This window comes from Fonsecaea monophora (genome assembly GCF_001642475.1).
Source record: "Fonsecaea monophora strain CBS 269.37 chromosome Unknown Scaff8, whole genome shotgun sequence".
NCBI lineage: Eukaryota > Fungi > Ascomycota > Eurotiomycetes > Chaetothyriales > Herpotrichiellaceae > Fonsecaea > Fonsecaea monophora.
Window position 1 is genome coordinate 316,753 of NW_019173939.1, and position 12,910 is coordinate 329,662.

At 52.6% G+C, this 12,910-nt stretch overlaps 3 protein-coding genes across 3 annotated transcripts; all 3 read left to right on the plus strand.

Moving 5' to 3' along the window:
• Window positions 1-1,382: 1,382 nt before the first annotated feature.
• Window positions 1,383-1,733, plus strand: AYO21_02015 (hypothetical protein; the record flags this gene model as incomplete). The annotated part of the gene is made up of 1 exon (XM_022651996.1): window positions 1,383-1,733. The coding sequence occupies one exon, from the start codon at window positions 1,383-1,385 to the stop codon at window positions 1,731-1,733; it is 351 nt and encodes a 116-aa protein (XP_022515740.1).
• Window positions 1,734-3,658: 1,925 nt separating this feature from the next.
• On the plus strand, window positions 3,659-6,601 carry AYO21_02016 (hypothetical protein; the record flags this gene model as incomplete). The annotated part of the gene is made up of 1 exon (XM_022651997.1): window positions 3,659-6,601. One exon carries the CDS (start codon window positions 3,659-3,661, stop codon window positions 6,599-6,601), a length of 2,943 nt encoding a protein of 980 aa, XP_022515741.1.
• Window positions 6,602-10,340: 3,739 nt separating this feature from the next.
• AYO21_02017 (hypothetical protein) lies at window positions 10,341-11,201 on the plus strand (the record flags this gene model as incomplete). Its single annotated transcript, XM_022651998.1, has 2 exons — window positions 10,341-10,869; window positions 10,924-11,201. The coding sequence occupies 2 exons, from the start codon at window positions 10,341-10,343 to the stop codon at window positions 11,199-11,201; spliced, it is 807 nt and encodes a 268-aa protein (XP_022515742.1).
• Window positions 11,202-12,910: the final 1,709 nt, after the last annotated feature.

Below are 12,910 nucleotides of genomic sequence, written 5' to 3' on the forward strand. Positions count from 1 at the left end.
CGACTTCGACTCTCTTCTACGAGTAAAGAGGAAGGAATCACGCGACGGAACGAGTGGCCGTGTCCTTTTGGGGTGTCAGGTCCAGCAGGCCCAGGCAATCAATGACCTGGAACGGTAGGGACTGTGGTGCCTGGCATGCCGGGCCAGACTGCGATTTGCCATGATTTGTCGATAGAGTGCCTCTGAGCTTCCTAGCTGATCCGCTGCTGAGATGGTGATTCGATCCTTTACCGTTGGTCCAAGTAGATGATGCGCGCCGATGAGGTCAGCAAAGCCTCCCACGTCAGATCCCTGCTCTTTTGCTCCTTGTCCACTCTGTTTCCAAAGATTCGCTACCCACGCACTACTTGTATTTCTCCTGCCTCTTTTTGCTTCGATGCAACACGGCTCCTGCTCCGTTGATGTCCGCATCAAGGAGAAGGGGGGTTCTTATCGCTCTGTGTGCGCAGTTTGGAGTCGAGGTTACCCGTACTCGGTAGTTGTGTTTGACGGAGGATTATCAGACTTGGAAGAGGAAGGCGAGAGGGCCACGTTCGGCGCGAAGTGAGCCGGACCGCGATCGCGGAATCATCTTTCGGAATTGCAAATCTGCCTCTCCAGCCGAAGGGGACGGCGTGATGCGCGATATTGATCGCGTGCAGAAGCCACTGGAAGATGAGAAGAAATGAATGTCGTCAAAGAGTGAATATTGCGAAGAATGCGCATTCCACAGGCGATATACTTGTATACTTGGACTTGCACAAGAATATGCCAAGTACAAGTAGTTGCAAGTAGAAGTGCTTGTGTCATCCAGCAATTACTTGTATCAGTACTAGGTCTTGAATACAAGGAGGCATAGGTCAGAGTTACAAGTCTAGTACTGTCCACGGGTGCCCCGGCCCCCTCCCCTCTTCGGACAATAACAAACACACGGTTTGGGACACCTGCTCAGCGCCGTCCGTAATCAGTCAGAGATTTGCCATCCATGGCAAATTCCCCCAGATGCTGATGTAAACCTCTCTCCTTGCTGAGGTACTTGTAGTGGGACTGGCATTCATACTTGGTATAGTGTGTGTCGGGTGGTGTGAGCATGTGAAATGCGGAGAATGATCCCTCGCCAAATATTGGACTTGCCCAATCATGCACAACACTCCCGAGTCAAGGATTCCTTTGTTCACAGCTTCTCGTTCTCGCATTCTGGACTCTACATCTTGATTCCAGCTCTCTAGTCATCCTATCGTCTTGAACAACTCGGGCATAATGGCTCGTATCGTGAAACCAAAGGGCTCCTCTTGGAACCCGCGTGTACGTTTGTCCGCTTCAGCTCGTGTGATTAGCTCTTCTGTCGTCCCAAGCTGATCCCTGCCCTTTAGGCTATGACTGCGCCTATTGCAGCCGTAGTCATGGCTGGCCTCCTCTATACCTATGCAGTCACCTCGATACGGGCCGCGAAACGGAACGCGAAGCTCCATCGAGAAGCCGACGGCGGGCAACTTGACATGCGACGAGAAAGCTTGCGCAGACACGGTATGATGGATCCCGTGCAAGGCACATCAGGCTACGAGCTTTTCAGAGATGCGAGAGCCGATGCCAAACAAGAGACGAAGTTTCTAAACGAGAACAAAGCACGGCCATTGGGTACAGAGCAGAAGGAAGAGACTGGCACGCCGCGGACTGAGAACGAAAGTGTGCTCGAGAACTATCGAGGCTCGGCCGCCCTGCACAAGCTGAAGGATGGCCAAAAACGAGAATAGGTACGGTGCCTGACAATTGCTGTTTGTTCGGAAGAAGTCTCTCCCTTGCGCAAGTGTGCGCGCACCAATTTGCCCTCAGTAGCAGAATACCCCTAATACTCGCGGTACAGGAAGAGCTCCTTGAGGTTCGCTTTCGTTCCTCAAGAGTCTCGTCGATTCCCTCTAGAAGCTGGAGGAAGCTCCGCCTTCGCTTGAAGCAAAGCGAAGACAATTCCACAAAACGCATATGCAGACTGTTCCTAGACAATCGGGAGCCAGAGATCGTGGCCAACAGACAGACCAGATCGTGCTGGAGTTGTGCGTGCTACTGGTGGACAAACTCGACTATCTTCTGGACAACGACCCTGTCGGAGATGGAATCTACCATTCCCAATGCCAACCGCTTCTGGAGGAAGTGTCCCTGGTTGTTACCACTAATGGATAAATCGAAGATTAGACAATGAGTAAGGAAAATGCCGCTATTGGGACGAACAACCAAAAGGAGGCCGATGCCTTCACCGATGCCTTCAAGTCAAAGTGTTACCTCTGCGTGTTCAGTGGGGCCAAATCAAAGCTTTGTGGCGCACGCGTCTGGCAAGGCTTTGGCCTGTATGACGCCGAAATTGAAGAACTTGCGGTTGAGGTTGGGCTATGACCCACGGTGGGATCCTTGGACAGTCTGACATCGCTGTACCTGGCAATATCTGGGGCTCGAAGCTTTGCCGCTATTGCTACAACAGTTACAATGTCCGCCCTCAATGACGTTGGCGTCGCCTACGAGGACCGTGGCCCTTGGTTTCATCCTTGTAAAAGAGGCTGAAGCACCAACGAGATGCTGGTGGCTGAGGAGATGCGTATATAGATCAATGGTAGACAGCGACACATGTGTTGTTAGGAAGGCGGAGGTTACGGCACCAGACCTACAGAGTTGCTTCACAGAGTGATTCTGAGTGGTCCTACTATTAGACAATGGGCGCATTCAATAATGAGACCAATTCTCATCCCGGATAATACATGCGGTAACTTGTTTCGCCTGTAAAGGCTTTCGAGGCCTGGGCTCACTAGGCCTTGCACCAAGAGAAGCAACTGAGCCCGAGGCTTAAGAACCAAGCCGAATTTCTCCACGCCCGGAGAAATAGGGGCCGTTGGGGGTTCGTGAGGCTCGCTTATGAGTATGGATGGAGTAGGCTGCTGACCAACCCGGGGATCCCTGAAACGATGACGCTGGGAGGCACGCGAGGGAAACTCACCGCCTTGCCTTCATCCCTCAGCTTCAACTACGAGTACACCTGGACTACCTACGTACTGCCTAGGTAAATTGCCTAAATACTCGTCCCGCATGTCCAGAACAGAGTATGTAATGAAAATCCAGGCCGCAGAGGGGACTTCCCCACAGTTCAGCAGCTCCGTCGCTCATCGTCTGCCTTATTCCTCTTGTGCCAACCTCCATCCACCAAACGGATGAGAGCGCGAAGAAACGCCAACCGATCGAGATCCCCAGACGTCTTCCCTTTGGCCTACCCTTTACTCTTAACATGTTAGCGTTTCGGCAAGGGAACTGGCGGACGCCCCAATCGATGCCGGTGTCGGTCATTCTCTCGCCCCTTTCCCACCATGAAGAGAACCAACGGCGAAATGCCTTTGGCAGCTTCCCATCTCCTTTCCCTGGCGGAGATGAGGCGCAGTTACGAGGCCATGATCTGCAAGTGCCGAATTGCATCAGCTAAAGACCTTACCTTACTTGCTACACTCTTTTCTACCACGTCTTTTACCGTTGTGACAATTGTCCGCCCTGCCTCTCGACTCGACGCAGATGTTGACAATATCGCGGGGAATCACTGTGCTTGGAGGGGCTTTCCAGCGAACATGACGGGGTTCAATAAAACCCGTCCGCAGAAACCGCAGCGAGCATCGATCGATTGTGTGGAGGAACGGCAAGTGCTGCAATGCTCATGGCCCCAGACAGAGGCCCAGCCACTTCGGCCGTCCCCATAGTGGTGACGGTTCTGGCCACGGTTTTCGTCGCGGCTCGCTTCTACACTCGGGCCTGGCTGGTCAGATCTATCAAACAAGATGACTGGTGGATTCTAGCAGCATGGATCTTTGCCGTGGGATTTTCGACATCGATATGCGTGGCGGTGAGGTATGGGCTGGGTAAACACAAGCAAGACATCCCCGATGACGACTTCAGCGCTCTACGGAAGGCCGAGTATGCCTTTGCCATCCTCTACAACCCATCTCTCATGCTGACCAAAACGTCCATCATCGTCTTCTTCCTGTCGGTGATGAGCAAGGATGTCGATCCTGTCTTCAAATGGTGCAACTGGTTGACTCTTGCTGTGGTCAACATTGCCGGAACCGCTCTCACCTTTTTCAACATATTCCAGTGTTCGCCAGTGGCAGCAGGCTATCTGTACCCTCAACCCGAAAATGCCACGTGCACCGATATCGTCACACTGTACCTCTCTTCAGCACCTCTCAACATCATCACGGATATTGCCATTTTGTTGCTGCCAATGCCAATCCTGACGGGAATGCGATTGCCACGGAAGCAAAAGATTATCCTGGTTGCAACTTTCTCCTTTGGTGCCTTCGTCGCAGTCGTCGACGTTGTTCGCATTGCATACCTGCAGGAAGCTTCGCTCAACCGACTAAAAGTCGTCGACGGTACGGGCGGGAATCCAAGTCGCATTGTTGAAGACAATGATTTCTCTTGGTATGCAAGTCTGAGCTTCATGTGGTCGGCTGTCGAAGTCTGCGTCGGCATCATCTGCGCTTGCGTACCCAGCCTGAAGCCTCTATTTGCCCGCTTTTTACCAAGCTTCATCAGAGATGTCGGGGACGAGATGACGTCCAGCAATAGTATTGACCTGGGAAAATCAAAGGAAAGTGGCCGACCAACGGATTTGCCCAGAGGCAATGTGTCAATGCTCAACAACCCGGCTGCGTTCAGAAAACCCGTTGTCAAGGAATACTCAGGAGAGGAGGATGGTGGCAAGATGGGATTCCTCAATTTTTTGGCCGAGCCAAATGCGGGTGAACTCGCTGGACCTTCGTTAGCAAACACTGCAACACTCACACGAAGCGTGACGGACAAGAGTGCCGTTTCAAATTTTGGATTTGTAAAGATGTCGGGGAAACGCAACATGTTGAAACTTTCCAATCGACAGAGCGCTTGGCCGATCGCAGTGGTCACGGTCATCTTTTTCTTGTGGGGGTTCGCCTACGGGCTCCTGGACACCCTCAACTCACAGTTTCAGTCTCTGGCTAAAATCTCTACCAGCAAGGCCCTGGGTCTTCATGCGGCATACTTCGGCGGCTATTTCGCGGGGCCTTTGACCCTGGGTCACTACATCTTTCGCCGATATGGTTTCAAAGCAATTATGATTGCGGGCCTGGCCGTCTACGGGTGCGGAACATTGGTGTTCTGGCCATCGGCAGTCTTGCTTTCATATTCAGCATTTATTGTATCCAACTGCATTGTTGGATTCGGCCTTTCGTGCTTGGAAGTCGCAGCCAATCCGTACATCGCTCTCTGCGGACCGCTTGAGTATGCGGAGGTCAGGCTGAATCTTTCGCAGGCCTTTCAGGCCATCGGTACAGTCTGTTCGCCGCTTCTGGCCACAAAAGTTCTATTCAGGAGCGTGAATAATGCCCCCTCTCTAGTGGATGTGCAATGGACGTATCTAGGCATCGCTTTGTTCGTCTTCGCATTGGCCGTTGTCTTCTACTATATACCGCTTCCTGAGGCCTCCGACGAACAGTTGGAGGAGCTCGCCGGCCAACGTCATTTGGTGTATGCTGCCAAACTCGGTCCTTGGAAGGTGATCTATGTGACGCTCGGGCTCGCCGTCTTCAGCCAGTGGTGCTATGTTGGAGCGCAGGAATGTGTCGGAAACAATATACAGAGGCTGATCACAACTGTTAAGCCAGCCTCAAGTCTCCGTCCATTCGACTTCTCAACCGTGGGCCACACAGTATTTGCAGTTGGACGTTTTGTGGCCGCTTTTCTCAACTACGTACTAAAGCCCAGATGGATTCTGCTGGGTCTCTACACGGGCCTCATCGTCTGCCTGGCTCTTAGCATGCGCCTGGATGGAGACGCCGGGGCCGCCATTGCGATGCTCACCTTCTTCTTCGAGGCCGGCATTTTCTCCATCATCTTTGCTGTCGCAATGCGTGGCCTTGGGAGGCATACAAAGGCCGGGTCGGCGCTTATGACGGCTGCAATATCTGGTGGAGCTATCTTTCCACCTGTCCAATGGGCGGTTGCAAATGGTTCCGGCACACGTTACTCGTACTGCGTCCCGCTGGCTGTTGCTGCCTTTGGAATGCTGTTCGCGATCTACCTCAACATGATCCCGCAGGCCGGAACACAAGTTGACCCAGTCCATGTGGACCGGATCAGACGGCGCACAGAACGGGGAACTGAGCGTAACAAGTCTACCTCTCGAGAAGACGAAGATCTACAACGATTCGGCCTATCTGGTATCATTGCGCGACGGAGACGGAAACAGCAGCCGGGGTCGGCATCTGAGGCACGTCTTGAACGGCAAAGCACACAACCGGAAGACGCGCCAGACTCACCAGTGCTTACAATGGACTTTGCGGAGGAGAAGAGTCACGTCTCCAAGCCTATGCTTGCGCGAAGGAAGCCATCCAAAGGTCATGTTGCAGAGCTGGCTCTGTGGCCCGTGCCTGAAGGTGAATCCGAAGCCAATCGTGGGCAGCCCGATGCCGGTCCACGCAGAGACACGGGCTCTGCCATCACAGGCCACACAAACAATGATGAAATCGACGTGATGAGCCGTCGACACCGACCTGTCTGGGATGACTGCGGCCAGGATGATGATCTCGATGACTATCATGCGATTGTGAGGAAGATATGAACAAGGTTCTTCGGCCCACAGCGATCAAGTGGGCGCAGTTAATTGTTTTTATTTGCTGCGTTCAAGCGAAACTGTTTGGAGGGGCGCTCGCAGTTTGGACTTTTCTGATTCTGCGCGGTTTCTTGAAGTACATCTCTGTTGATAGGTAGCAGCAATGTGACTGGGTATTCGTTGCCATGTCTGTTCAAAATAAAAGGCATCAGGCCTAGAGTCTGTGCACGCTTTCAAGCCCACGAGATCCCGCGTGTCTGGCTCAGAGTCTACCAGAGGTACCTCGTACTCGGTACTCGCTCAGTGAGTCGGTACAGTATCAATCACATGAAGAGGCGAACAGAAGGGCGGGAGGCCGGAAAGACGGAACGGAAGGAGGTAATACTCGTATGTAAAAGTTCCACGTGACCTCTGGTTGAGGTTCAGGGCGAGGCGAGGCGAGACGAGCCGAAACTTCACTCGACATGACGACTTGAAGCCAGCCATCTGCCATCCCAGCTACATATATACCTGCATGTATATACATGTACGTATGTATCTCGATCGGGGTGTCGAGGGTCCAGGTGGCATGTCAGCGCTACCTCTATCAACATACATTTGCCGAGAAACGTTTTTGTTGGTCCGTCTATCCGCGTGATGGAGAAGACGGGAGACAGGAACATCCCAGCACTGGAAGGAGTGCTGTGAAGGTCGTGGTGTCGACATGCATGTGCGTGCGCACTTCGCGCGCGGTAGAGCCATGATGGGTCACGGCACAGCAGACAGGGACAAGGTCATGGCAAGGTAAGGGTCACTTCTGCTTGCTGCCGGATGCTCATAGAGATCACTCGTTGGGAGCTTGCTACAGACCCACCACAACTGCTGTTTGCTGTTGGAACAGGTCTCAAGACTACTCGGTACATCTCTGATATATGTGATGGACAAGGGAAGTCTTCCGTTCCATTACAACCGAAAAAACCATGTGCAGGATGACAGCATGGGACAAGCAGGGGTGCCTGAAAGCTGATGATTCTTCGGCAACGAAGGATTTGAGAACAAGCCGGCAACAGCTCAAATGCCGAGGTTTTGCGAGCGGCATCTACCACGGAGGAACTCTTGACAAAATGGTGAGACCCTCTGTATAGAAGCGATGAGCGGCGCAATGGAAAGGACTCGTCTGCTCTCAGAACAGGCGCACAAGGCACCGCTCACGCAGCAGCAGTCGCATCGCATTTGACACTCTGCGAATTCAGCCGACCCAACTCAGTTGCCAACAGAAAAAAAAAAAAAAATGAAATGCGCGGTGGCGTGAGATGCTTGGGAGGATGACGAGCGATTGCATACTGTTGAGGCTGCGTAGGATACAGAACAGCAACGATATACCCATTTGAACAGAACGAGGATATCAACTCCACCGAGGTGCGTATTCTAGCTACCCGTAATCGATAACGGACGAGACCGAACGAACGGTTTAGCGACGGCTTAATATACCGGAGGTCGCACCGAGGGAGACAGACATATCTGGGTCCATAATGAGATAGATAGGCGTGCTGAAAAATTGTGTTGTCGTTCTAGACACTGCGCACGATGGTTTGCACGGGAAGAGCGTACACCAGAAGTTAGTTCGAATAGCCAGCACGTGGAAAACCCAGCTATACGGCAGAGTTTTGAATTTCTCAAAAACATCGGCTCGGTTTCGAGTCAGCGGGACAATCGGATTGGATGGGGGGTCGCTCGAGACACCCGGATTCAACCCGTCCTGACGGCAATTGCGCACGCTTTCGGACTCGGCGCCATGAGTAAACTGCAGGAGGAGCAAGCATCAATGCTCAGAAATGCAGTTGACCATGTGCAACCAGGCGCTGGAAGCAGTCCGGCCATCTGGTGGGGACAGGGTGTAATCCAAGAAAGTCTTCGGGCGCAAGCCTGTACGAGTGGTATTCCTTACTGGGCAAAAGGATTTTCTCTGCTGCGGTTCCTGCATAACGGCTCTGGGTGGCTATTTGCCGTACCTGGGACCTGTCCGTGCATGGGCATCGTTCCCACTCTTTCGCCTTCTTGGAGTCGCATTGATTGTGAAATTTTTTTTTTCTCAATGCGGGTAGTGCCCCATTGGATGGTTGTGTAGAATTCCGTTAGCGAATCGACGATCGGCTAAGAGGGACAGGAACTAAAGGAGGTCTCGTCCCGGCGCATACATGTTGGGAGCAGAACGTGGCCGCGTGGCAGCAAGTTTGCTGGCTGGCGACGTGGACGCATCTCCTTTCGACATTTGCAGAAGCATTAGATATTTAAGGAGGACAGACGCAGGTCTTGCTGGCTGAAAGGGTGCCGGTTTGAAACACGTTTGTTGGCTTGCAGATTGGAATTGAGGACTGTCCATGGGTCCAGGGGTGCAGAGTCTGACAGCAAAGTTTGACAAGCGAGTGAAGATGCCAAGCGGCAAAAGGCCAGGCACAAGCAGGTACCAGGAGAAGATGTGATCACGGCTTGACTCCTTGAGGATTAGGTTCGGCTGTACCTGAAGACACGTTTTTGGGCAGCAAATCGGGGGATGAGACAATGGCCAGTTGGGTGCGGGTGGAGGGAACAAAGCCTAAAGTTGAGCAGGGGGCATCCATTAGTTCCCCTGGGCGTCCCTGGACTTCAACCGAAGGGTGGTGGGGGGCTGTCGTTTCGAACGGGCGCCACCTACGAGAACGAGGACTGCGAGGGACCAAAGTAATAATTATCGAAAGCCTCTTTCTGCTCAAAGTGGACGTGAAGTGGGTCAATGGGGCGCATCCCAGGTCCTGGCGTTTCTCCCGAATTTCCCACGGCCCTACCGTAGCCTCCATCACCTCTGACTGCGAGTCTCCAGCCTGGTCATCTCTGGTTCGCTCTGCGCTGAAGCCCTTGCGAGTCGTCGTAGCTGGCAAGCTGACAATGCGACCCCAATACTCCCCTGTATCAGAGTGGCACTTTACAGCACCGCAGCCCTCATCACGACCGACGACCGACGATCCATTGACCCACGACCCGCGATCCGCAATCCGCAGCCCGCAACCCAAAAATGCTCGACCGGGGTGACCAGAGCACCAAACAAAGGGAATGCAAGGAGATGGAGAAGCAAAATAAACATCACAAAGGGCTTGCAGACGGCGAGATGCCAGATGCCTGGTGAAGGGATGCATGGACCAATAACCACACGCGTCGATTCCTCTTCCCTCCCCCCCTGTCACTCCCTTGATGGGGATTCTTGCGAGGCCTGGATCCCGATGCAGAGTGACGCCGTGACTTCGACTTGTTGAACAAACAGCTTTTCTTGACTACTACTCTTCTCACTCTCCATCTCTTGCCTCTCGTTCATTCCACCCGCTCACTCTTTTCTTATTGCTCCGGAAGAGGATTCGATCTCACCAACGAAAAATCTCTTCCTCTTCCCTGTCACTCATTGCAACCTTTTCTTTATCTACCCAGTCCCTCTTTGTTCTCTCTCCCGGACCTGGACATATCTTTCCTTTCATCCAGTCCTTCTCAACCACCTCTCCTTTGAGCCATTCACTCACCGGGCTAGTCCCTCTTCACCTCGAATCTCAGTCCTTTTCTTTCCTGACACAGGCTTGTCATCGGCGACAGTATCCCCCTCAGCGCTCAAACACTCCTTTGAGAGATCCAAGACGTTAAGCCGTTCCTCGAAACAGCGCTTTTCCAAAGGCACTCTTTATCCTTCACTGTCGAGCCAGATCTCCAGTCAACCTTTTCGACTTCGAAACATACTTCTGTCGCAATGGCCGGACTCAAGCAAATCGTTCTCGCGGCTTCGCTGCTGACCTCTTTGGTTGCGGCTGTCCCAATGCCCGACAAACGCGCCATCTACACCAACACCGTAACCGAGATCGCATGGGTGACTGTCGAAGAAACCACCACCATCTGGGTTGACCCATCGGATCCCACTCCGGCTCCCGCTCCTCCTGCCAGCACTACCAGCAGTGTCCCAGCCGCTGTTTTCGCTGCGGCAACTTACACTCCTTCCACCCTCGCAACTGCTGCTGTCGTGCCCGTGGAGGCTCCGTCGTCGTCATCATCGTCGTCGTCTGCTGCCGTAGCTCCTGCTGCTTCCCCAGCTACTTCTGCTCCCGCCGAGGTACCCGCCCCAGCCCCAGCTCCGGCTACACCATCGCCACCTCCTGTAGCTCCCACCTCTTCTGCAGCCCCGTCCACGATCAATGTTCAACCCAAGGACACTGTCGGCACCGACGGTACCTGTGAGGGTTCGGGAGATGCATGCCAGGGTGATGTGACCCATTGGGATGGAGGTAAGTCATGAATCATTTCTCAAATTCGTGGACTCGCGCTAATTGATTCTCCAGGCCTTGGTGCATGTGGATGGAACGTCGACACCAGCACCGATCTCCAAATTGCCCTCCCTTTCGCCTTCATGGGAACCCAGTCCAATGGCAACCCATACTGTGGTCGCTCCGTCACCTTGCTCAACCCCACCTCGGGAACCACTGTCCAGGCCACTGTGGGTGACAAGTGCATGGGCTGCGTCGACAGAGCCATCGACTGCACCGATGCCTTGTTCAGTGCCATTACCGACGGTCAGGGTGATGGTCGCATGTCCGGTATCCAATGGTGGTTGAACTAGGTTCTTCCCACCCCAGTCATTCCTTTATTGGTATTGAAACATCGAGGTCTCGCGTATGATTTGCCGAGCAAACATGTGCAGGGTCTCGGTGCAAGTCAACCGAATTCACACTCAGAGTGCTTCCGGGAAGCTTCTTTGTCACAATATCGACACCAGTGATGCAACAGAGAACGCCACAAGGGGTGTTTGGTCTGGACACACTGTCTCAAGTTTCCAGCATGATGAGATTGTAACGAAAATTATGAACACAAACAAAAAGCATAAGGCTGAACCTGTGCGAGCCATGGTGCAACGGCGGGATTTGGAAACATTTTTATCTTCTTGCTTACCTCTGTATCGGTCTTTATACCGGTATGGCTGGCCTTTAGAGGGGATTGAAGGCGTTCTGGATTGGATACAGACCCTAGAAAGAACGGTACATACCATTATGCATCTCGGCTAGGTAGCAAAGCCTACCACAGGAAAGCCGATCCAATTCAAGGATTTTGCCACATGATTTGCCCCACCTACATCGACTCATTAATTCTGTAGTGCCGTATATGTGCAAGTGTGTTTTGGTAAATGAAGGTGAAAGAAGAGAGATTGTCTATGATTCAAAGACGAGAGTAGGTAAGAGACGAGATGTAAAAGAGAGAGAGAGAGGTGAGGTTCAACCCAAGCTTTTTTTGCTTTGGCCCTGAGATCTGCAACGCATATCGCCGCACGATGGTTCATGGGTCGAGGCCTCGCCAAAACTTTGTTTCTTTGATGATGATCATCATGACGATGCTGACGACGAGCCGAGGTCAAAGGCCAAAGGTCAATTGCATGGGGCAGGAGTATCCTCTTGTAGATACCAGTATCGTGCAAGGTACAGTGACAGTGACAGTGACAGTGATAATGATATAATAATACATATCGTTGCTCGTGTGCGTCGGCGTGGGCGTGCGTGTAGACGTATGTAAATCGTAGGTAAATGTAAAGTAACTGTGCATTATTAAGTCTGGACCTCGTACCCCTCTTTCCGTATCCCACCAACCGTTGTGTACTTCGTACTGCCGCACCACCTACCTCCCCTTGCTACCTACGTGCTAACCAAGATTTGTGAACACAAGGACATACGGGGACCATCGCGAGTACATGGAGTGCATACAAGAACAAAACGCCAAATCATATGGACTATTTACCCGGCGTGCCAGGTTAGGGACCCTCGTGCTCGGTGCAAACATATGTGCATATATACCTTGTATTTGTAGGTGTGCCGAGGACTTGTGAATGTACCCCGCAAACGAGTATAAAGTTGCACGATCTCTCTTTCTCTCTATCTCTGTACTGCTCGAAGTGGTATTCATGTTCATGTCCAAGATCCTAGAATGCCTCCATTCGGAGAATAGACTTATGCCAGCTAGATGAATCATCTACCCGACACAGCCGATCATGTCGAGCGGGGGATCATCCTCCCCGGCGGCAAGCACGAGTACCCAACTGGCCAAGTACCGTCTTAACATGATAAGGGAATGTATATGTTCCCCTGTTGAGAAAAGTCGGTTGTCGCTTGTTTTCCTTTCTGGCTCTCTCATGGTTCCATTGCATGATCGAGTCTCGTGTGACCGGGCCTGTGCCGTGCCTACATCGCCTTTCTCCCCACGCTGGCATTCTTGTCACTGTGCATCGAGACGTTTTCCGGATGCGGGAATAGCAACGCTCTTCCACCGTGGGAGACTAATGGT